Source organism: Microtus ochrogaster, chromosome 17 (genome assembly GCF_000317375.1).
Source record: "Microtus ochrogaster isolate Prairie Vole_2 chromosome 17, MicOch1.0, whole genome shotgun sequence".
Taxonomy (NCBI): Eukaryota; Metazoa; Chordata; class Mammalia; order Rodentia; family Cricetidae; genus Microtus; species Microtus ochrogaster.
Genome location: NC_022019.1, coordinates 10,563,985 through 10,587,071, shown reverse-complemented (window position 1 = coordinate 10,587,071; position 23,087 = coordinate 10,563,985). Strand labels below are relative to the sequence as shown.

The 23,087-nt window shown below is 44.7% G+C and overlaps 1 protein-coding gene across 1 annotated transcript in view; it reads right to left on the bottom strand.

Annotated features, from left to right (window-relative positions):
* Positions 1–23,087, bottom strand: part of Dock5 (dedicator of cytokinesis 5) — a 178,797-nt gene that overhangs the window by 69,737 nt on the left and 85,973 nt on the right. The window contains exons 6-13 of the mRNA XM_026783227.1: positions 21,320–21,468; positions 17,345–17,480; positions 15,373–15,530; positions 13,928–14,009; positions 10,668–10,797; positions 7,981–8,053; positions 4,275–4,417; positions 935–1,060 (exon numbers count right to left, since the gene is read on the bottom strand). Coding sequence (XP_026639028.1) covers positions 935–1,060; positions 4,275–4,417; positions 7,981–8,053; positions 10,668–10,797; positions 13,928–14,009; positions 15,373–15,530; positions 17,345–17,480; positions 21,320–21,468 — 997 coding nt within the window. The remainder of the gene's footprint in view (positions 1–934; positions 1,061–4,274; positions 4,418–7,980; positions 8,054–10,667; positions 10,798–13,927; positions 14,010–15,372; positions 15,531–17,344; positions 17,481–21,319; positions 21,469–23,087) is intronic.

Genomic DNA, 23,087 nt, shown 5'->3' with positions numbered 1-23,087 from the left:
CACAAATGCTGGTGAGTTTATAGTTGGGTGAAAACAGGTTTGCAATGGATGAATAATGGATGTCATTTTATGAAGAAAGACGCAACCGCCTCCCTTTTGCAGAAATTCTTACTCTTCATGCTATGAGTGTTCATTAAAACACCCTTCACACTCAGGCAATGTGTGTTCAACAAGCTACCACTCCCTTTAACTTCCTAAAGGTGAAAAAGGGCCCCAGTTACTCTCAAAAGATCTGTTCTCACGTAGTATGTGGAAAGTTGGTTTTCTAGAATTTTTCAAATGTGATATGGCTGGCTGTCCACAAGTCTCATTACTACAAACCAGTTCATAGGATTATTAATCCAGTTCCTCGGAGTACGATTCCCTTCGACTGCTATCGATTCTAGAGAATTAATGTGTGAAGTTGGCGGACTCAGGAGACTGTAACTGCGGTCACTAACATTTGGCGAAAAGCTGGGATCAGAGCACAAATGGGGAAATCGTTGGGCGAATGGGCAAGCAGAGCACAGTTAGGGCTTATGGGAGCACAGCAGAGCATCTCAGAGACGGAGCTGAGCACGGGGGCCCAGCATAGCTGATGACATGAGGGGGAAAAGCGCTTGTTAGTGAAGTAGCAGCTTAATCTCCTGAACTGCAGACCCTGGATCGCCAGCTTGCTTTCGGAGTGAAAAGTCAAGTTGGGGAAGCATGTGTGCAGAACAGATGGGAAAGAGTGAGCTGAGAATGCTGGGTGATACTTAACGGTGTTTTCGTGATCCTGCCCCTTGAAAAGTCTTTTAGGATGCTGCAACTCTCTGTCACCAGCTTCTTGGCGCCATTGACCCTAAATGATGTCCTCTTAGGGACCCAGATCACCTCAACTGTCTGAACAGAGGTAGTCCTTCCTTCTGACATGAAAAAGAAATATAAAACAGGACTCAAGAGAAATGTGTACCTGGCAGGATTATTTCTGGAAAGCCCATTTTCCGAGCGATGGCTGTGCATCTGTCCACCAGGTGTGAAAAGTTCTTCTGAACCTGTGCGAGATCACCTGGCAGTAACTTTAAGGATACCCAAAGACCTGTAAGGAAAAAAAAAAAGATGAGCTTCCGGTTCTCTGTATGATCTTTGCAACACACACATAGAAGCTTGTGTGAGACCAACCAGACACCTCATGATAAACATAAACCCTCCCAGGGTGACGTCATTTCAATGACACGTCCTTCAAACTCACTAGCGGACTTGAGAAGTCAGCAGAGACAGCTGACTTCAGAGGAGAACAAGGAGTGAGGATTATCCTAGTTGATACCAAAGTACGTTTGTTCCAAGCCAAAAAGCATGCATCCGTCATGGTAAAAAGGATACAGACATGAGCAGAAACTGTGGGATTACACACACAACATGTGGCACCTTAAGAAGTGACGGCAGAGGTGGGAAAAACCACAAGTAAAGAAATGAGTTTCTGGGCCTAGAGAGATGGTGCGATGATTAAGGAAACTTGCTGCTTTTTCGGGGACCCAAGTTTGACTCCCAGCACCAATGTTGGGCAGCTCACCATTGTTCGTCACTCCCAGGGAATCTGGTACCTTCTTCTGGTCTCTATGGGCATCCGCACATGTGGCAGATACTCAAACACCCATACAGACATAAACGGGAATAAATAGCTGTTAAATATTTGAAAATTAACCTTTTTAAAAAAGGATTTATTTGTTTTTATGTGTATGAGTGTTTTTGCCAGTATGTGTGTCTTGTACCATATGCATGCCTGGTGCCCAAAGAGAGACCTGGAGTTACAGATGCTGTAAGCTACCATGGGGGTGTGGGGAATGGAACCCAGGTCCTCTCCAAGAACAGGAAGTGCTTTGAACTCCTGAGCCATGGCTCCAGCCCTGGAGTTAATCCCTTATTAAAGCCAAAGAAACAAATTCTAAAAGCAAAATAATTATCCACATATAAACTGAAACTTTTGATATATAAAAATAATGTAAAATTTATTAAATGATATCAGTGACAAAGATCCTCACAAAAAAATATAGCATGCCGGGCAGTGGTGGCGCATGTCTTTAATCCCAGCACTTGGGAGGCAGAAGCAGGTGGATCTCTGTGAGTTAGAGGCCAGCCTGGTCTACAAGAGCTAGTTCCAAGACAACAGAGAAACCCTGTCTTGAAAACCAAAAAAACAAAAAACCAAAAAAGAAACAAAGCAGAGAGAGAGAGAGAGAGAGAGAGAGAGAGAGAGAGAGAGAAGAAAAGGAAATATGACATGAATACACAAATCACAGAGAAGCAGAAGTCTGTGGATGTTTTACCATACCAAAAACTAGAAAATGTGTCTTAAAGAAAACAGAAGAACAATTATCTTCCTTACAAAATTTGAGATAGGAGACCAGGACACTCATGGAGCTGTTAGACAATACAGACTCAAGGTGCTTATCTAGATACTTGGGGACCAGAGTCTACTTGCCACAGGGCAGGGCACGCAGGATAAACACTCTGAGGACCAGCACAGGCAATGCCTGGGCCTCATCTGGGCTGAAGCTGGTACCCACCACTAACCCAGAAGTCCTACTTCTGAGAGTTCCCGAATAGTGTTTCCCAAACATTAAGGAAGCATCAATACAGATTGTCAATTCACCATGGCAGGGTGGCTTCAATTTACAGTGCTGATGAGACAGGAGATACTTGTTACATGCCCAACCCTAACCCATGGGGCTAGATGTTAAAATGGAGTCACTGGTGGTCAAGTTCTACAGCTTTAAAAGAAAAGTAAATTGTTATCTGGCCTTCTGAGAAATCAGGAAAGAAAGATAAGAAGCAGATGTCCCAAACAGCCCCTGCCAAGCCCCCTTTGTTTCACTCCTTAGATTAAAAATAATCTGATTGCCCCCAAACAACTGCCTTTTCCTTTTTTTCTCCTTCCCTCCCCCGACTCCCCCCCTCCCTCTCTCCTTGTCTCCTTCCTTCTCTCTCTATAAAACCCACACGCTCCTGTTTAGCCTGTCAGAAAACTAATCCTGCTTTGTGGAATGAAGTGTTGCCTGGTTGTCAAAGAGAAACAAAACTCAATCAAAATATTTAAATTAAATGTTATAAATTTGGTTTGGAGCATTTTAAACATTAGAATGGTATACAACCACACACACGCACGCACGCACACACACACACACACAGATACTTGTGATAAATAAAGAGACATCTGAAAAGGGCTTGTTCTATTCAGAAGCAAGAAAGGAATGGCATTGTTTTCTGTTTTGTTTCAAAAAGGAAATCCTATGTAAACAGTGTTAGTATAAAAATGTTCTTCTCTAATTAAAATTATATTCTTAAATGAAAAACTCTAAAGAGAGTAGAGTTCTTCCTTTGTGAGCCTGAAGAGTTGAGTTTAGTCTTCCAACACCCATATGAATCACTGGTAGGTTCGACAGCCAACCTATAATTCCAGTGTCCAAACGGCAGAGACGGTGATTTCCAGATTACATTAGCTAACTAGACAAGCTGAAACAGTAAGACTCAGACCTCCACGTTCAAACACATACATGCATGTACACTCCTACCTGTGTGCCCACACATACGTAAACAAGCAGACACAAAGAAACATCCTAAAAAGGGAAAACTCTATTTTCAGATTTATTTATTGCTCTTATTTCTTTCTACCTGAACAACTGTAACAGTGTGTTTTCTTGATTGTCCTCCTGTTAAAGAGCAGTTACAGAGCAGTGAAGAGCGGACACTGGCTTGAAAGGTTTTCACACCTGGTTGCCATCTTGGCATTTGAATTCTGATGTTTTAACTATTTTTCCTTACTATTAGGATTTGAAACGTTTCCACAAGAACTTCTCTTAGCCAAAGCCATCAAAAGACAGGTACATGGAGACTCCAGAGAAAATCTAAATGCTCTGCAAGGTAGCCTCTAAGTTCTTATTAATGGATATTCATTTGGGTTGCTTCCATCTCCTTCTTTCAGAAAACGTATGAAGGAATACGCTTATTGAGGGCACAGTGCATAGTCACTCCTGAGTCACAGTTTGTTGGCACATTTACTTCGAGTTAACACTGGGAACAGAGGGCAGAGGGCGGGAGGGAAGTCTGTTCCACAGAACCTTCCACATTCAAGCCTGGTTCCATTAGGGAGGGGGAATGGCTGAGGATCTTCAGCAGGAGATGCCTGAGGAGGGTGGTGTCCAGGGAAGGCTCTTCGGTGTCAGAGAGCTGGTAAAAGGGCAGTTCAGGGACCTTGCTCTGGATGTTTTCTTCCACCCTAGCCAAAGTCCCCTCACCCTGGGCAGGCCACGTACCTTGTCCTTTGTGATTCACTTCCTTTGCCGCTATCACTTTATTTAAAACCGAAGTGAGTGGCTCGTTCTCTCCAATCACGTGTGAGGTTATCAAGGGTGACATGATAAGCTGTCTCTGGCGGATGTAGGTTTCCATGGCAATTCTGGGAAAGACAGGGGAGGTAAGGAGAAAGCCGGAAGCAGAGATAGTCTCCGAAGCATGACCTGAGACCATGGAGGTCTCACAAGAACAATCCGGAAATACAAACACAAAACCTCACCAGAGGGTTCTGATGCCAATGACTAATGATAGCAAGTGGTTGCTTTGGATTAAATTCCTGCAGGGGCCCCCATCAGACCAGGCTATGGTCAACATGGAGTCGCTCATCACGGTGCAAATGTAGTGAAGGCTGAAGTCAAGTGGAATATCTACCTTCCAAGACCTGAGCGTGGAGAGACAACAGCCCAGCTCCCCCAAAGAGGCTGTTTCCAGCAAGTGAGCTAACAAAGTTCCTCAGAGAAGGTGCCTACAAAAGGGACCTGATGCTGACCCACCAGTTAGCCACCCTTCTGTTTTCTGTCCCTGCCTTAAAAGCAAGATAACTTAGCCATGACTAATGCCATGTTTGCTTTCTGCTCCGTCTGTAAGTCAATCTCTGCTTGGCTCACTCGCACACATATTCTGTTGTATGGCAAGCAGTGTTGCCCAATCCTACATTATAAGGATTGGGAAATAAAACAGAAAATAAGGTCAACCACATAAACTATTACAATTTTGTCCCTGGCACACTTTCTTCCCTTCCTTCTTCTGTTTTCTGTGTGTGTATATGTGTGCGCACACAAGCATGTATGTATATGTGTGTCATATGCATATTGAGATTATAATATAATTAAGTATAGTTATAACATTTCTCTCTTTCATTTTCTTCCTCCAAATCCTCCAATATCTCTGCTCTAATTTATGGCCTCTTTTTTCACTAATTGTTATTGTTATATTCACATATGTATATACAGGTATATTCCTAAATAAAACCTGTTCAGTTCATATAATGCTATCTGCATGTTTTCAAGGCTGACATTTGGTACTGGAAGACCAATCGATATGTTTCCCCCCTGGGGAAGGCCACCTCTCCAGCCCCCATTTTCCTCAGCTGTCTGTAGTTGTTTGTGTAAGGTGGAGACCTTGGGGCTTTTCCTCATTCACTTTGGCATGTGTCCATTGGTGTCTTCCTTGTTCAGGGCACATTAGGGCAGTCATGTTGGTAAGGTTTTAGGGATGCAGCTTCTTATGTTCCTAGGAGACACAGTCTCACAGCAAACTGCCTGCTCCTCTAGCTCTATCTCTCCACCTTCTCTTCCCTAAGCCTTGGGATTGACTGGAAGCAAAGAAGAAGGTGCGGGTGGGTGGCGAAGGCCAAGTGTTGAAACAGCCGAAGTTCATTCGACTCAGTGCTCAAGAACAAGTTAAACAGTTAAAGTTAGAGGCAATGCTCAGACTCTTAGATTTGGCTGCTGGCATGGGACTGAAGGGAGAGCCAAGGGACAGGAAACCTGGCTCCTGGGTCTAGCTCTCCCTGATGGTAGACTCTGCAGGATGCTATTTCCCTGAGGCCTGCATCACAATGGCCATTTGATACATGGACACAGCAGGGGTGCAGGACAATGGAAAGGGGTTCCCCCCCTCAAAATGATATTAACTCTAGGATTGCGATGGTTACCCAGCAAATGAGACCCATGGAATGAGCACATCAGGTGAGGTCCACAGACGGAGAGGTCAAAGGACCAAATACATCACCCCCCTCTCACTCCGGTTCTCTTGAAGTTGTCCCTGGCAACTGCATTATCATCCTGTTGCTGTGCAATTGTGTCTAGCTTTCTCTGCCTACCAGACAGCCTTCTTGGTGTAAATAATAAAATATAATGCAACATGGGCTGGAAATGGGGGGCTGTTTTCTTTGAATGGCTACCCCAGGTGTATTAGCAGAATTCACATATGAACCCCATTCACCATAAGCCACTGCAGCTTAGGAAAGTAGGAGACAGGCCTGGGTTGCAACAGGGAACATGAGCACCATTATACAGTGGCTGCTTGCTGCACAGGGTGGTAATCAAATTAGGGCTGGGGTCTTTAATAAAAGCATGTGATATTTCGCAGTGGGACCACCTCAGTGTTCACAGCTACCACGTGGACAGTGATTCAGAAGTTGGGCAGGGATGCATAATACTGAATAAAGAAGTCCATAAAGGTGAATATAAATAAGGGAATTTTTCACATAGATTTTTTTTTGTCTGTGAATGAGAATCTGAATATGTTGACATGTTTCTATATGAAAGAGTAGTAATATTCATGGATCTGAAAGTTTTATATATGTACATGTCACATTTATGATATCTGTCTATCTCTATATAAAATGTTTGCTTTTTTTAGATAAGGTCTCACTATGCTTCACAGGCTAGCTTCACATTCATAATCCTCCTGCCTCAACCTTTTAAATTATTGGGATTACAGGTATGCACTGTGCCCCCCAACTCCGTTTTGTATATTTATATTTATTCAATGCATTTTATCTGCTTACTATGTTAGATTTAATATATTTAGAAATGTAATCCCATTTATTGGTGATGAATTAAATCTATTTATCTAATATACCTGTCTAAGCATATTTACATATGTCACACAACACACATGCACACTGCCAAATATCACATTTCAGTCACCTTTGAAAAGCTACATACTTGATGGTGGTCCGATAAGACTCTGTCGCTGTGTGACATTGTAGCTACCTTACCTTACTTTATACTCCATCATGTTGACACAAATTGTCTAAAGATGAACTTCTCATTAAGTCCCCTCATTAAGCAACACATGCCTGTATGTACGTGAGTGTGCACGCATGTGGGTAAGAGACAATAGTTTATGATACCAAAGTTATTGGATAATCAAGATCCACACCGAACTATGGGAAATACTGAGTCCTCCGTGCTCTTGAAGCTGGTAAGTAGGGTGAAGACTATTAATTGTATATTTTAAAAGTAGTTAGTAGCAGCCTCTGGAAACAAGAAAATCTACCCACACATGCTTCCGCACTATTAACTTTAGAATCCTGCAAAGAGGCTTAAGATGGAGCCCTGAGTCAAGTTCTGAGCTGACCCTGCCCTGCACTACCAGACTGTCTCCCCCAGTTCCTTGCAGGAACCCTAACCGCCTTTCACACTCTTCCTGCCTAACCCCTCCCTACTGTACACGTGGTCCCTGGACCTGTGCCATTCGTTAGCAATACTCAGAGGCTTGTCGGATGCAGTCACACCTACTAAAGCAAATGGTGAGTCTAACAAGATTGTCCTGACAACTCCTATACATCATCCAGTCTGAGAAGTCATGTGATTCTTAATCAAACCTGTGCAACACAACAAAAGACAGCTACTCAGACACAAAGCATCTTTGACAATCAAATGACGTCATTCTCTGGATTCCAGGGCAGATATACGTGCCCTTTATTTTCTATTCTTCCAGTTCTTTCACTGAGCTAGGGAATGTTCAATCACCCTCTTCTGAATCCAACATGAAGCCCCCTGAACAAAGCATTCTGCAGAGGCCCGAGCTGAGAAGCCTTTACTTAAGTCTCCAGTAACAAAAAGGCTCCTCCCACCTGGTTCTGCATTCACGCCCACATTCAGATGGCTAACCTGGACCTGGAATCACCTGGGATCAACGCCAGATACTCACTGCTGAAAGGGAATAAAGTGCTGCTTCTCTTCATCGTCCACCTTCCCATGTATGATATCAGTAATGTCCATCACTAGGAGAGAGATAAAGGTCATTAGAGACACTAATGGTTCCATGCCTCACTGAGCTGTACAGAAAAGGTTGGTATCGCAAACACAGAGCACCAGAAGAAGAAAGGAACTGGGGACCAAGCCATAACAATTACCTAAAGTGCCACACCCAGCAGGTGTGAAATGTCATGAAAGGCTCAGACTTTGTACATCCAACCCTGTAGGACACACCTACAAAACTCTGCAAGACTGAACTGAAAGTTCCTGAGACTAAGTTCCTGAAAGCCTTAAGCCTGATTTTTCTTATTAAGTCTTCAGTGAAAGCCATAGAGAACACATGTTTCTAGCAGACCTGTTAGAAGAATTCAAAGTCTAGAGATAAATTCAAGATGAACTGGCTACCTGTGTCATTAATTTGATACACTCTTGGTTTCTACACAAGCCTTAAGCGTCTCACAAAACAAACCTTCAGTCATTGGTTCCCCTCAGCCCTGACCCAGGAGAGAACTTCACTAAAGCCTCCAGGTAAGCCTGCTGCAATCCTTATCTCACTAACACAGAGGTGAGGAGCCCCACCTAGGCATGGAAAGGGTTAACTTGCCCTTGGTCACACGTTTTGATTTTGTTGTTGGTTATGTTCATTTGTTCTGTTTTTTAGGTGTGTGTCTGTTTGTTTTTGTTTTGTTTTAGAGTGGTGGGATTGAATTTAGGGACTTGCAGATGCCAGGGAAGCAAGGCACCACTGGGCCACACCGCCACAGTTAGTTTAAGTTCTCAGCAAAGCCAGGGTACGCATTAACAGTGACCACAAAGCCAAATCACATAACCACTATGCCCAGCTATTGGGAGGATTAATGAGCAAGGTGCAAAGCTGCTGGCTGACAGGAGGCAGCTCCCTGGTAAGAGGTGAAACTTTGGTTAATAAATTACATCCTGGCCATAGAACATATATTATCATACGGCCTGTCTGTTGACGAGAGAAGTACGTACTGAAAAATACAATAATGCGTGCAATATCCAGAAACACACTCTCTCTCTGACTCCCATGCACACACACATACATAGATTACCACAGAAAAGCAGACTAAAGCCTCCGGCATAATGTTTCAGTTTCCTTGGCCTATTATGCATAGCATGACCTCAAATACATCTTTGGTAGACAGAGAGATACATTTACACCGCCATGTGGATAGCTAAAGAGAGTTGGATTCCTTGTATCTTTTGAGACTCCACTTTAATTCCTGATAAAGTAGCAATGCCAAGCAAGGCAGGGTGGCACAAACCTATAATCTCTGCACTGGGAAAGCCGAGACAGGAGGATCTTTGTAAGGTTCAGGCCAGCCTGGGCTACAGAATGAGACGGTGTCTCAAAAAGCAACACTGCTTCCCTGAGCAGCAGGTATGATGGGAACAGTTCAGAAGACATGGTACATAGACAGTGTGCCACTCAGGGGACAGAAAGGCCACCTCCTTAGCCACAGAAGCCATAAGGTTTAGTGAAGAACATGGACTATCTGGCCCTGGTCCAGGAGCAAATTTCTGACATTTTACTGGTGACTTTCCAGAAGCACTACTGATCCAAATGTCAATAAAAGACAGAATATCTTTCTTGAAACTTAGGAGAGACTCCAAAGGTATAGGGCTGCTTGGGAGGTCCGGAGGATTGGTTTAGGCCAATATGGACCCTCTCTGAAGGCATTCAGGGACACAAAGTCACCTTTGGGAAGGAGTCTCCTAAGCAGGCAAGAGGTTTTGCCTTGGATCACAGCTCAGCAGCAGTGCGCCTGCTAGCATGTAGTCCTGCTGTGGGTGAGACATGGTGCTGGGCACAAAGGAGAAACAGCAGCAACATCAGTAACTAAAAGACTCAGGGACACAAGACTCAAGGAAAGAGAACTGGTCATGCTAGGGTATAAATATTGTGTGCCCGAGACTAACCATGACAACGTGATCTACGGCTTCCAGTGTTTAGAGGGCCCTCCTGGCATCTGTCTGCCCTCCAGCGGCCATTTACCTCCTTTTCTCTATCTCTTTTCGTTGCTATAATTGTAGTAAAAAATATATATATAGCATAGAAATCACCACCTTAACTACCTGTAAGTGTACAGTTCAGTGAAAGCAAGCACACTCCCCTTGTGTAACAATTACCATCATCCACAGCCAGAGCTCTATGTTCCCAAAGTGAACCCTATCCTCAGTAAGCAATTCCCCCTCTTCTTCCAGCCCTGACAATCCCTCAGCCGTCAGCTGACTCTCTGACTCCTCATATCAATGAATCACATAGCAGTTGGCTTTTTGTGCATATGGCTTATTTTACTTAGCTTCATGTTCTCAAGGTTCAGTCATACAGTGGCCTGAGGCAGAATTTCCATCCCTTTTAAGGCTGAATAAAAATTCCTTTATCTACTCATCTAGTGATGCACACTTGAGTGAACTGGTCTCCTTCAGCCCTTGTGAACAATCCCACTGTGCAAATGAGTACACATATGTATCTCTGAGACCTTGCTCTTCAGTTCTTTGGGGAATATGCCCCAAATGGGATCAGGGGATAGTTCCCCATTAGGTCTTTTAGAGATATTGAAGAACGGGGTCCCCAGACACTGTACCGCTTTCCTTGGGCTCTGGCATTCGTCATACCTGCTACTCCGAATGGTCTCCGGAGCCCACAGGTGTGCTTTTTGCCCTCCTTCAGCTCCATGCGGCCCACCCGGACAATCTGGCACACGAGGCTGATGCGTGGCCGGATGAGGTCCGTGCTGCTGAGGTCCTGTGGGTAGAGGACAGATGAGAGGTTGGCTGTCATGTCCTGCTCAGAGAACACTACCCCACGCTGAAACGCCGGAGCAGTGCCTCTCTTCCCACCCACCCGAGAACTACTGTGGCAACAGAGAAAATGACCATCTACTTACCTATGAAAGGGCGCTCTTTTCGTCCCTCGTCCCTACTTCTCATTTCTAGACTAGATCAGACTCAGCCCCCACCTCTGCAGTAGAGAGGTGGGCAAGGGGTTAGGAACCTGAGCATTCCCTGACACTTTGGGTCCTTCTGCTGTATGTCTTAGTACAGGCCACATCTCAGTGTCAAATGACATAAAAACTTGCATGATGTTGGCATTTTCTGGGCATCCACAGAAGCCTGTGAGAGCCCAGGCTGGCCTTGAACAGGCTAGGTAGCTGAGGTTGACCTTGAACTCCAGCTCTTCCTGCCTTCACCTCCTAAGTGCTTGGATCACAGGCGTGCGCCACCCCTCATTCCTCACTCCTGGCTCATCTCTTAAAGAACCCTGGAGGCAAGTGTAACCCAAGTATGGTTTTGTGAGGTTCCGCACCTGTTTCCTGAGAAGCCTTCTCCATAAACACTGGATAGCAAGAGGTGTGGGGGCAGGATTGGTCCTGTTAGCTGAGACTCCTGTGTGTGTATGTGTGTTCTGAAGGAGGGGTGAGTGATCCGGAAATGAGCTCATACATCTCATTCACTTAACATCAGAAATAACTTCATTATATCTCAGAACCCTTTTATGAAACAGCAGCCCCAGCCCTCTTACTGAATCAAGAATTACTTTTCAAATAATCACTCCAAATCTACGCCCTGTAATTTGGTAAAGACATGTCATTGAGACAGCAATACACACCAGTAATCACCCACCCGGAATCTCTGCTTGAGGTTCTGCAGGGCTTCCGCTAATAGAAAATAAAGAGGCCAGGTGGCAGGTTCTATAAACCATAGCATATTGGCTATCATTACATAATACATAGTCATTTATAAATGAGTTATGAAGATTGTTTAATGAACAAGGGAATGGCTACCACATTTTCTTTCATTGGAAAGGCTAGACATAAAATTTACATTCTGGATGATCCTCTGGCTGGCTGGGAGAGTGTGGGAGCAGGAAAGGAAAAAGCAATCACAGCTGTACTAAGTCATGACTGATTAAATGATGAACAAAAGATTTAACAGTGCCAAAAGCATATACACATGGCCCGATAAACGCCGTTTGAAAGCGGGGAAAACCCAACTCGGTTTCCAAACTGAACAAATACTAAAGTAGTCTGGTATAAAATCCCAGAAGGTTCTGGGTCTGCTTTTGCAGGGGTAGAGACAGGAAGGGCTCTGTGCAGGGGCAGAGAAGCCTGTGCATGTCCTAGAGTTAGGCAGCTGACAGAGGGACAGGCAAGCAGTTTGTTACTGGCTGCTGCTTCATCTGCCACTGGAATTTAGGCTTACTTTTCCTTTCTTAGACTCAGAAAGAGTAGGGGACAGAGCAATTGTGTGGATTGATGGAAGAAAGAGAGATAGCCGGAGCTGGGGACCCACCTATCAAGGTTTCCCAGTCTCCCTTGCAGCCCCAAGGTGTGCCCTAAAATATAAATATATGCATATATATACATATGTTTGTATATATACATATATGCATATACATATACATACACACACATATGTGAAAGAAGCTCAGAAAGTTCTAAGCTAAGAAGAAGACAGTTGCCAGGTACACACTACAGGCTCCTGAGCTGCAAGCAGCATCACCCTGCAGAGACTGGGAATCCTCTACACAGAGGAAGGTTCCCAGGAAAGGTCTGGATCACATTTGCCCTCACTGTGACCTTGGTCTAGGAGCTCTCCTTCTACCTAGTAATCTGCTTCACTGGCTCTCTCCAACTTCATTGTCTTCCTCCAATGTTTTATATTTATGTGTTTTAGCATGCCAGCATTGAACCCACAGCCGAGCGCATGCTAAGAGTGTGGTCCTACACCTCGCATCTCTACTCCCAGTGCTTAATCAATCAACTATTTAAAACACAAGCTTCATGGTTGGGGAGGTGGCTCAATGTGTAAAGCGCTTGCCATGTAAGCTGAGAACTTGAATCTAAATCCTCGGATCTCGTGTAAAGCTAGGTAATGTGGCATACGTGTATAATCCTCATGTTCCTAAGAAAGATTGGAGGTGGAGAGGGGCGAATCTTTGGGATAGCCTTGTACATGCAAAGGCAAGCAACAAAGAGACTCTAGCTCAAAACAGTGTGGCAGGGAGGAGAAACACCTGATGCTGTCTTCTGACCTCTGCACACGAACTATGACACCCATGTGACCTCAGGAACACACATACGTAATACATCATATATGTACTAAAAGTTAAATATGCACACATGCATGTAGCAATGATTAATGAAAAAGAAGCCAGGAGTTTGAAGGAGCGCAAGGAGAGGCCTATGGGAGGGCCTGCAGGGAGGAAAGAAAGTGGGGGAAAGGATGTGATGACATTATAATCTCAAAAGTAAAAGGAAAAAAAGGGTAAGAGTGGGAAACCGTTTTCATTATAATAAAATCAATGAACAACTGTAAGTTGAAAACAAAAGTTAAATTAATAAATATACAATGAAAACTTAAGCCTCCCCGACTAATACTTTGGCAAAGCCCTGGGAAGCACCCAGGGTGCTGATGTTGTTCAGAATTCACTCACGGGTGTCATTATTGTATAAGTTTGTCTATTCCATCAGCTCAATAGCTGCCCAAGAACACAGCGACTTTCCCTGTTCTGTTCACACATGGCCTCAAGGGTACAGACTGGAATGTGGTACCTAGTATGTGTTTACTAAGTGAATCAATGACTGGGTGACACCTACTCAGGGGACGACGATGGCTTTCCTTTTCGTCCTTTATGTTTTCCATATATTTAATAAGAAACAGAAAATGGGACCGGGCTAGCTAGATGGCTCCATGGATAAAAGCTCTTGCCTAAACTCTATCCCCGGATCCTACCCAGTGGAAGGAGAACTTACTTCTGCCAACTGGCCTCAGACCCCCCCACACTTACACCATAGCAACACACCTATACACATGCATATACATAGACACAGAAAACAAACGAATCAAAAATGTTTTATGAAGGAAGGACTCACGGTGAACACGGCTTGGAGGTTATTCAGCTTCTCTATCTCCTTGGGCATCCCGTTACTGCCCCAGCGAATTAGGTAGTTCTCACTAGCAGGAAAACAAAAGAAATTACTCTTAGTGAGTGGGCGGCTGGAACAGAGGCTGCTCACAGCGCAGACGTGCAAGGGTCAAAAGAAGGGACAGAGGTGCCCTGTGAGAAGGTGCTGGGGAAGCACACACGCCATATATGTGGGGACTCTGTAACTGAAAGAGTCCCTACTGCAACGAACACGCTACACAGTGGCAGACACTGCTCAGGGTGGCTCAGATATGGGATTTGACGAGTTTCTTCCATTGGTGTCTTCACTCCACCTCAGACTGTTTATATAGAAGCTTCAGCTTTGTTAGAGGGAAAGTTTAGTTTAGAGCTGGGTACGGTGGCTTGGGTCTGTGATCTCAGCACTCTGGAGGCTGATCATCGTTATCTGAAGCCAGCCTGCGCTACATAGTAAACTGACCAGCCTGAGAGAGTCACGGAAACATGTCTCAAGGGGCCACATTTATAAAAGCTTCATTTTCTATGTTATTCTCAATCCATCCTTCATGGTCCGTATCACGCAAGTGATTTAGCAACTGTTTTTACTTTTTGAGAGAGGAACTTACGATGCCCAGGATGGCCTCAAACTCACTATGTAGCTGATCCTTCTGCTGCCACCTTTCTGGTGCTGGGATTACAATCCTGTGGAATTTACCTGGTTTTTGTTATTCTGGGAATTGAACCTAGGACTACGAGAATGTGAAGTAGGCACTCTACCAGGTAAGAATGCCTAAGCCCCAGGAATTACTTTTCACCACCTTCCTGAAGCTAAATGTCCATTTCCTGAGTTGCTCAGGGAAGGGTCATACTGGGGCTCAATCACAGCCTTTAAACTTTCTTTTTTTCCCCCCAGTAGTTTTGGGTTCATGGGAGAGTTGAGCTGAAAGCAGAGTCCCCAAACACACTACCCCCATCTAACTGGCTATAACTTCTGAACCTGCACATCTTCATCCCCATAGCCCACAGCTGGCATGAGCGTTCACAGCTGGCGCAGTGAATTGCATGGGTGTGGACAAACATATAATGGCGGGCATTCACCATTGCCCTATCCTCCGGCTTAGACTCAAAGCCATGAGTCCCCACTGTGCTCCATGGCATCTCTCTCATTCCACCCCTAGGCTCTTCTGAATGCTTTATCTTTGTGTCTGTGTCCTGAGCAGTTTCCTTCACTCTTTAAACCCCCACAAAGGACACAACCTGAAGCTTCACCATGTTAGCACCCGTGTGCAAAGGTTCCAGAGCCCAAAGACTAGTTTCTACAGAAGTGACTACACCCAGCCTTTAGACCTCAAACCCAGCGAAGGGCTCCTGGATAAGGGCAGGTAAAAACCGTATTTTGCAAGGCCAAGCATAAGTGACATAGGTCTCCATTACCTGATGAAGGTGGACTGGTCTGGGTCATACAGGGCCATGAACAACTCCGCATCCTCGCCGATGTTACAGACAAAGTTCTTGAAGTTCACATAGAGACCATAGGTGTGGACAGTATTGAAGATTGCCTGGCCTCTCAAGTCCAGGTTCTGCAGAATGCTCTAGGCCAGAGGACAGGAGAGAAGACTTAAGCAAACGGGAAAAAAAATATTGGCAAAGAAGCCAACCTATACACAAGGGACAGCTACTATACTCAAGAAGCGCCTGCTAAGAACTGAGCAGATGTGGACCAATCATGGCTCAGCCAAACAAACACATCAGCATTATGAGATAACCAGAGCAGCCCTGTTAAGGCTCTTGAGCCCAAATAATTCAACAAATGCTGACTGAGAGTCTGGAGAGATGGTTTGCCATAGAAAGTGCTTGCTGTGGAAGAATGAGACCTAGAGTTCAGATCCCCAAGATTTATGTAAATTCTCGGTGGGCACAGCAGCCCACCTGCAATCCCGGCGTATAGGAGATAGAGACAGGAACCTGGAACAAACTGGGTAGCTGGGAAGCTCTGGGTTCAAGTGAGAGACCGTGCCTCAATAAATGAGATGAAGAGTGATAGGAGAGGGACCCAACGCCAACCTCCGGCTTCCACGTCCACTTGCATATCCATGTATATATCCATGTGGGTCCACACACATGCAAACAAACATACCTACATGTATGTGTACCATATACATACACATAAAAAAATAACCATGATGTCTACAGGTGATAACTCAGTTTTTAGCAGAAGCATGAATCTTCCATGTGGAGCTTCCATGTGGGTGCAGGAGGGTCAATTTTAGATCACCTGATCCACTGCTCAACTTCACAGCAAACAAAGGTCCCATGAGAAAGCTTTGCCCTTGGGTGTGGTTGTCCCTCAATGAGAATCACAGTCACACGTTGTCCTGACCGTACTCCAGAAAGCAAAAGCAATAAACAACACGCAGATAAGCCTTTCCTCCTCCAAACAGAAAATAATACACCAAAATGTCAACATGGGTGGGGCGGGGGGGGGGGTTGGCTAGATGGCTGAGTGGTTAATAGCACTGACTGTTCTTCCATAGGACACAGGTTCAATTCTCAGTACCCACACGGTAGCTCTGTAGATCTAGTTCTAGGTGACCCGATACCCTCATACAGACGGACATGGCAATACACCAATGCACATAAAATAAAATTAAAAGAAAGAAAAAAAATGTCAACATGGAAGGTCATGTTGTCAGAATGTGGCTGACATATTTTTTCTCCATCTTTCTAAGTTTTCACTGCTTTCAAAAATTTTTAAACACATCATTTAAAATAGTTTTATCTTGGACAGTACAGTATTTATAACAAACAGAGAAGATTATACTATAAAAAGTCTTCCTTTCACGCAGTTCTCCTTCCCAGAGGCATCTTTATTTCTTTACATTTATTTTATGTGTACAGACATTTTGGCCACATATACATGCCTTGTGTCTTCAAAGGTCAGAAGAAGAAACATATCCCTTGGAACTGGAGTTATGGGTGGTTGAGAAGCATTAAGTGGGTGCTGGGAACTGAACCCAGGGCCAGAGGCAGCTCTTAGTGGCTTGTTTCTAATCTACCATTCCAGTGACTCTTGTATATGCAAGCACTGACATGTGTATACCCTTTTGTATTTTTAAAATACAAGTACTTTTTTATAAAATAGTTCTGCATCTTTCTACACACCACACACACACACACACACACACACACACACACACACACACACACATCTACCTACCTTTGTTCTCTTTCCAAATCAGAACACAAACACTGGCCTCATTCTTTCTGCCCACTTTTAAAATAAGGACACATGTGATTTTCCAGGCATTTCTAGTTCTATTGTCTACTATTCCCCTTTTTTGGCATTAAAAACCAAGGCAGAGAATAAAATCCTAGTAGCTTGACCTGCACCCAGGAGAAAATGCACCTTCTCCTCTTGGATCTTTTCTTCTATCCTTTTAGAAGCAACTTCATGGGCCTTGAAGAGGGCAATAGTGCTGGTGTCATCCGGATCCAAGATGTTTCCATTGTCATCACGCACAACCAGATCGAGTCCAAGCATTCTGAAGAGAAAGGAGGTGGTAAGTAGCTCTCCCCTCCACTGCCAGACTCTGTAGAAGAGCCTGTGTCAGAAAGCCCAGGGGACGCAGGAGAAATGGGTAGGGGCTGGACACAGCCCAGGGGTCCCCTCCTTCCAGTCTCCACCCTTTTCCACACTGCAATAACGCGACACGGCTCAGGAGAGCATTCTAGCCCAAACCTGTGAGCATGTGTCAAGGAATTGGCCCAAAGCAATAAATTGACACTGACTCTGACCAAAGCCCTCTTTTCAGTGATTCCCTGGCCCAGTCCCCTGTGATCGGGCACAGCAACAATGACAAACCCATACATCATCCTTCAAAGACCTTCCCTGACTTCTTTACTCAATCTTGTCTTAAGGGAGGACAATAAGGAAGACTTAAGACTTAAGTCCTAGGGCTACCCTCTCCTAAACCACCTCTATGCTGGCTCTGCTATCATTCACACTACAGTCTGAAGCTTGGCTTTGACATCTGCTTGCTCTAGGACCCCTTCATCCTGCAAAGCCTGGACTCCTTCATGGGTAGATGCTTCCTACCCTTTACGGTTGCCATAAGAACTTGACTGGGATAACAGCAGTGAAGCATCTAATAGGACCACACATTAGTGAGCACCAATAAACGTTAGCTCCGACTGCAGAGACCGGCACAAGAAAACTGGCAACGGAAGCTCTGAGGGCTGCATGGCAAGAATGGAGATAACCACACCCCTCTCCCAAGGCTTTAGTGCCCAATGGGCACAGAAGTAGAAAGAACTCAGAGGTTGGTGGAACGGAATTCTGCTCTCAGCCCTCAGTCTGCCTTCCAGGCACCTGCATGAGCGAAGGGAGATGTCCAAACAGCAGCACTCAAGGGATAACAGGCAGAGGCGGCAAGTCCTTGGGAAGAAAGCAACCACGCCTCAGTTCCCTCCCTCTGTTCTACAGCAACTCCAGGCGAGTGAGCTGCACTGGCAGCTTCTTTCCCATGGCAGCCAGACCACAGCCCACCAGACCCGAGAGGGATGGCATGCTGGCAGAGCTGGGCCATGGATGTCCTGGCACAGAGGCCCTGTTTCCTGAGCCGCTTTCAAGGGCAGGTGTGGGAAAGAAAGCAGGCGAGCTCTGCCATGTGGGAGACGTTAACATGCTATGCCAGGCCTCGGGGGAACCTCCGGGCCAATGCTACTGTGGCAAGATCAGAAAAGGACAGAGCCTTAGCCTACCTCGACTAGCTTTAAGACAGGTCCGGAGACTGCAGGAAAGGCCACGCAGCTGCAGTGGCTGCAGTCACACTTCTCTTGCTGTGACCAAAATATCTGACAAAAACAACCTAAGGGGGAAAGGGCTTAGTTTGGCTCACAGTTCAAGAGATGGCATAGCAGGGACCCGAGGCAGCTGGTCACATTATATTGTCACTTAGGATCAGATGTATGTTGGTGCCCCGCTAGCTTCTCTTATTCAATTCCAGGACTCCACAGAGTGGTGCTGCCCCGCATTTAAGCACGGGTTCCCTCCTCAGTTAACCTCATCTAGAACACACATGACCAGAGGTTTGTCTCCTATGTGAGTCCAGATCCTGTCTAGGAGACATCAACACTGACCACGACAGAGGCCAAGTATCAGGGAGGGAAGTCCCATCTCAACTGCAAGGAGAGTCAGACCTAGAGACAGGGCCCGTGACCAAGTTAATTCCTTCCCATTGCCTTTGTGACCCGGAAGGAAATCAGTCAAGTTCACATCCTCCTATATAAAATTAGAAAGAAGTAATTAACTTTACCATAGCTACTTCCTAGTTATGAGTATGTGGCGTGTACAATGGAGGCAGTTTGTGAAACCGGCTGAAGGCTGTATCCCACGTTGACGCCAATTGTTTCTAATTACAGTTCGTTAAACTAGTGCATTTACAAAACAGGCTGATGAACTGTATTTTAACAGGGATATGATAGAGTCCTACAGCTGGAGCCATGGGGCAAAGAGCGAGACGGGAATGACATCAGCACACACTAGACCACTTAAATACCAAATAAACAACAGCAAAGCTAGCAGAGGACTTCTGAGGTCTTCCGGAAGGGGCTGGCTGAAAGCGTGAATCCCAGGCCACACCCACAGTCATGGACTGAATTTCTCCTATAGTGAAAGGCAATGGTACCCGGAAGCAATGTGACTACCTGTGCTACTTAGGAGCTTGCTGCAGAAATGGACACATAACAAGTGTGTAGATAGAATTAGTGGGCTAGAAGGATGGCTTACATACCAGGGAATCCGAATTATACCATTACCAATCATGGTCCTAGTCCCAATGGGGGGTGGAGGGTAGGGGGAGGGTGGAAATGATAGCAATCAATTTAATATCCATCCCTGGAATAAAGGCATACCCTCAGGCATCTGAAAAAGCTCTTTCTATGTGCCTGATCACTGGGTGGCGGGGGTGGGGGGAATGCTGAAAATGACAGCAATCAACTTAATATCTATCCCTGGAATAAAATATAGTCTCAGGCATCTGGAAAAGCTCTCTCTATGTGCCTGATCACTCTTGGTTTCTCTGCCAGTGGAGAAGCTAGGGCAGAAAACCTATTTTCTCTGTTCTTGTATCAGCTGGAACCCAAGGGCCAACATAGCATCTGACCCAAGGAAGGGATTAGGACATTTTTCACCAAAATTAAGTGTTTTCTAAGACAATAAGACAGTAAGTCATAACCATTAATAACTGGCAACCGTAAGACCAGAAGTTTGTTGTGAGGCTAGGGTGCTGCAGGGACACTACTAGGAGGTAACTATGGCTTGGATGGAAAACATCCCCAACACACTCATAGGTCTCAACACTTGTCAGATGGTGACACTGGTCGGACAACTTGCAAAACCTTTCGAGATATAGTGTTTAGTTGATACACTTGGACTATTGGGATGGGCCTCTGATTCTCGGCTGGAGTGCTCTGATTTCTGCTGTGCTAGGCGAAGGACAGATTCCTGCCACCATCACCATGCTGCTTGGCCGTGCCTTCCCCATTATGACGAACTTTATTCTCCGCAGCCACTAGCCAAAGTCAATCTTTATTCCCATTAGTTTCTTCTATTCAGTATTTTGTCACACACAAGAACCCCGGCCCCCAAAATCACTAATAAAGGGAAGGAGGTGGTTCGTTGGTACAGTTGTGTAGCTGGGTAGGAAGAATAACTTCTAATTTCCTACTGCATAGTAACATAACTACGGTTGGTAAAAATTAACTTTACCCATCAGAATCCCCAGAAAAGAAGATTTTAAATGCTCCCAACACAAAGAAACAATGGCTGCCAAAGTGGTGAGGTTGCTATTTAACCTCATTAATCACCATTATATATAAGTACTATATATATGTGCCTTGTAAATATGGATAATTATATATAATATGCAGCTTGTTTATTTATTTTCTGTTTTATTTTTCAGGCAGGGTCTCATAAAGCCAACCAGGCTGGCTTTGAACTTGATATACAGTCATGCATCCTTGACCAGAACTTCAGATCCTCCTGCCTCCGTCTTCAGAGGGCTTCGATTACAGCACCAGCACACCCAGTTTGTGCTGTGTTGGGCTTTATGCAAACTCAGCAAACGCTTGACCAACTGGCCTACCTCCTCAACCCTCAATTTGAAATTGCTTAAAGGATTTTTTGTTTGTTTTTTTGAGAGGGTTTTTCTGTGCAGTCCTAGCTGCCCTGGAACTCACTTTGTAGACCACGCTGGCCTTGAACTCACAGAGATCTGTCTGCTACTGCCTCCCAGCTGCTGGTATTAAAGATGTGAATGATATTTACTGTGAAGGTGCCGGCCATTTCCCACATCTTTGGGATAGGATTGACTTGGGTTACCTGTTCCCATGATCAATTTTGGCTGTGACCTTCTTCTTCAGCTCTGCTAGTTCATCTTTGGGGAGTGTCCCAGACAGGATCTGGGAGCGCCACTCGATCAGACTGTATGTCATTTGCTGCAGCTGGCGGAAGAGTGTGACCTTGTTGTTCTAAAACGGGGGAGAGGACAGAAAGGGAAAGAAGATGTGATGGAGAGAGAACATCTTCGCATAGAATTTCCGCAGGGTACTACTTATTTAGTAGGCCACATAGTAAGCTGCACACTTTGAGGCATAATTTTTTTGCTCATAAGAATAAGTTTGTCCAAGCTACTCTGAATATGTCCTAAAATGCAATTCTAAAATGAGTAAATAGTTTCAAATTGGCCCTAAATCATAAACCCATCATATCATGAACACACCCGAAAATTCTGACCAAGTCCCTTCCTCCATTGAAAATCCTTTAGGCATTCCCACCAGGGATAAGAGGGTACACTGTAAGTCCTTTTGTGGCCGGCCTAGACAACATTCCCACCTATATTTTGTATCATTTACACCTCAGCATCTCTGCTTCCTTCATGCATGGTGGTCATTTCTTCCAAATGTTCCGGAATCTGTCACAATTTCCTCCACCTGTAACCACACTGCCTTTCTTTCCGAACCTCTTTTGAGTGTACATGTTCATATCTGGGGTTGTCCATGCACACGTGTGTGTATGTGTGTGCAGGCAGGATCAACAGCAGGGCATTTCTTCATTCACACTTCACCTTAGTATTATTTTTCTGAGACAGACTCTTTCATTCAACCGGGAACTCAGTGATTTAGGTAGAATAAGTCCCAGGGATCTGCTGGTCCATCAAGGCCCAGTTTTGATGTGAACATTGTGGAGCTAAAATCAGATTCCCTGCTTGTATGGCAGGTGCTTCATCCACTGAGCCAGCAGGGCTCCCCAGCCCCACCAGCTGCCTAACTCTGACTGCAGTCTCAACTGAGAAGTCTTAGCCAATGAGTTAGCCATGCCTTCCTCTGATTGGAATTTATAACCCATGCTAGTACTCAGAGTCCTGGAAGACTGTGGCCTGGCTGGCTCTCTCCCTGGACAGGAATCACCCCTTTTGTGTCTGGATCTGCAAAATACATAGAAGGAAGAATTACAAGGGGAGAAATAACTAATTTCGGACTCAAATTTTATTTATGTATTTATTATTATTATTATTATTATTTGCTTTTTCAAGACAGGGTTCTTCTGTAGCTTTGGAGCCTGTCCTGGAACTTTTATAGTTCCAGACTGGCCTTGAACTCACAGAGATCCACCTGCCTCTGCCTCCCAAGTGCTAGGATTAAAGCCTTGCACCATCACCACCAGGCTTCAATTTTTTATTTTTAAAAATAAAAATTGCCCCAGAAAATGGACATTGAATTCACTAAACTGAGCTAAAGCAAACTTGCAACCAAATTACGTCTGTATCTCAATAATTTCAAGAATCAAATACTTGGTGTCTGAACCATCACCATCTGAGTTCTATCTAAATGGTTGACTGGATCATTACGTACTCTAAGAAACCATCAGTCAGTGAGAATGAACTGGAAACAAAGGTTCTGCCCTGGAAAATCCAGCATTATTGAGGGGAAGAAAAATAATAAATAGGCAAGCATATGCATGTATATATCATATACTAAGTTATTTTTTCCCCCTGGCAACACTGGAATTGAATTTGGAGGCTCACAGATGCTAAACAAGTACTCTTTTTTAAAATATTTATTTATTATATATACAATATTCTGTCTGT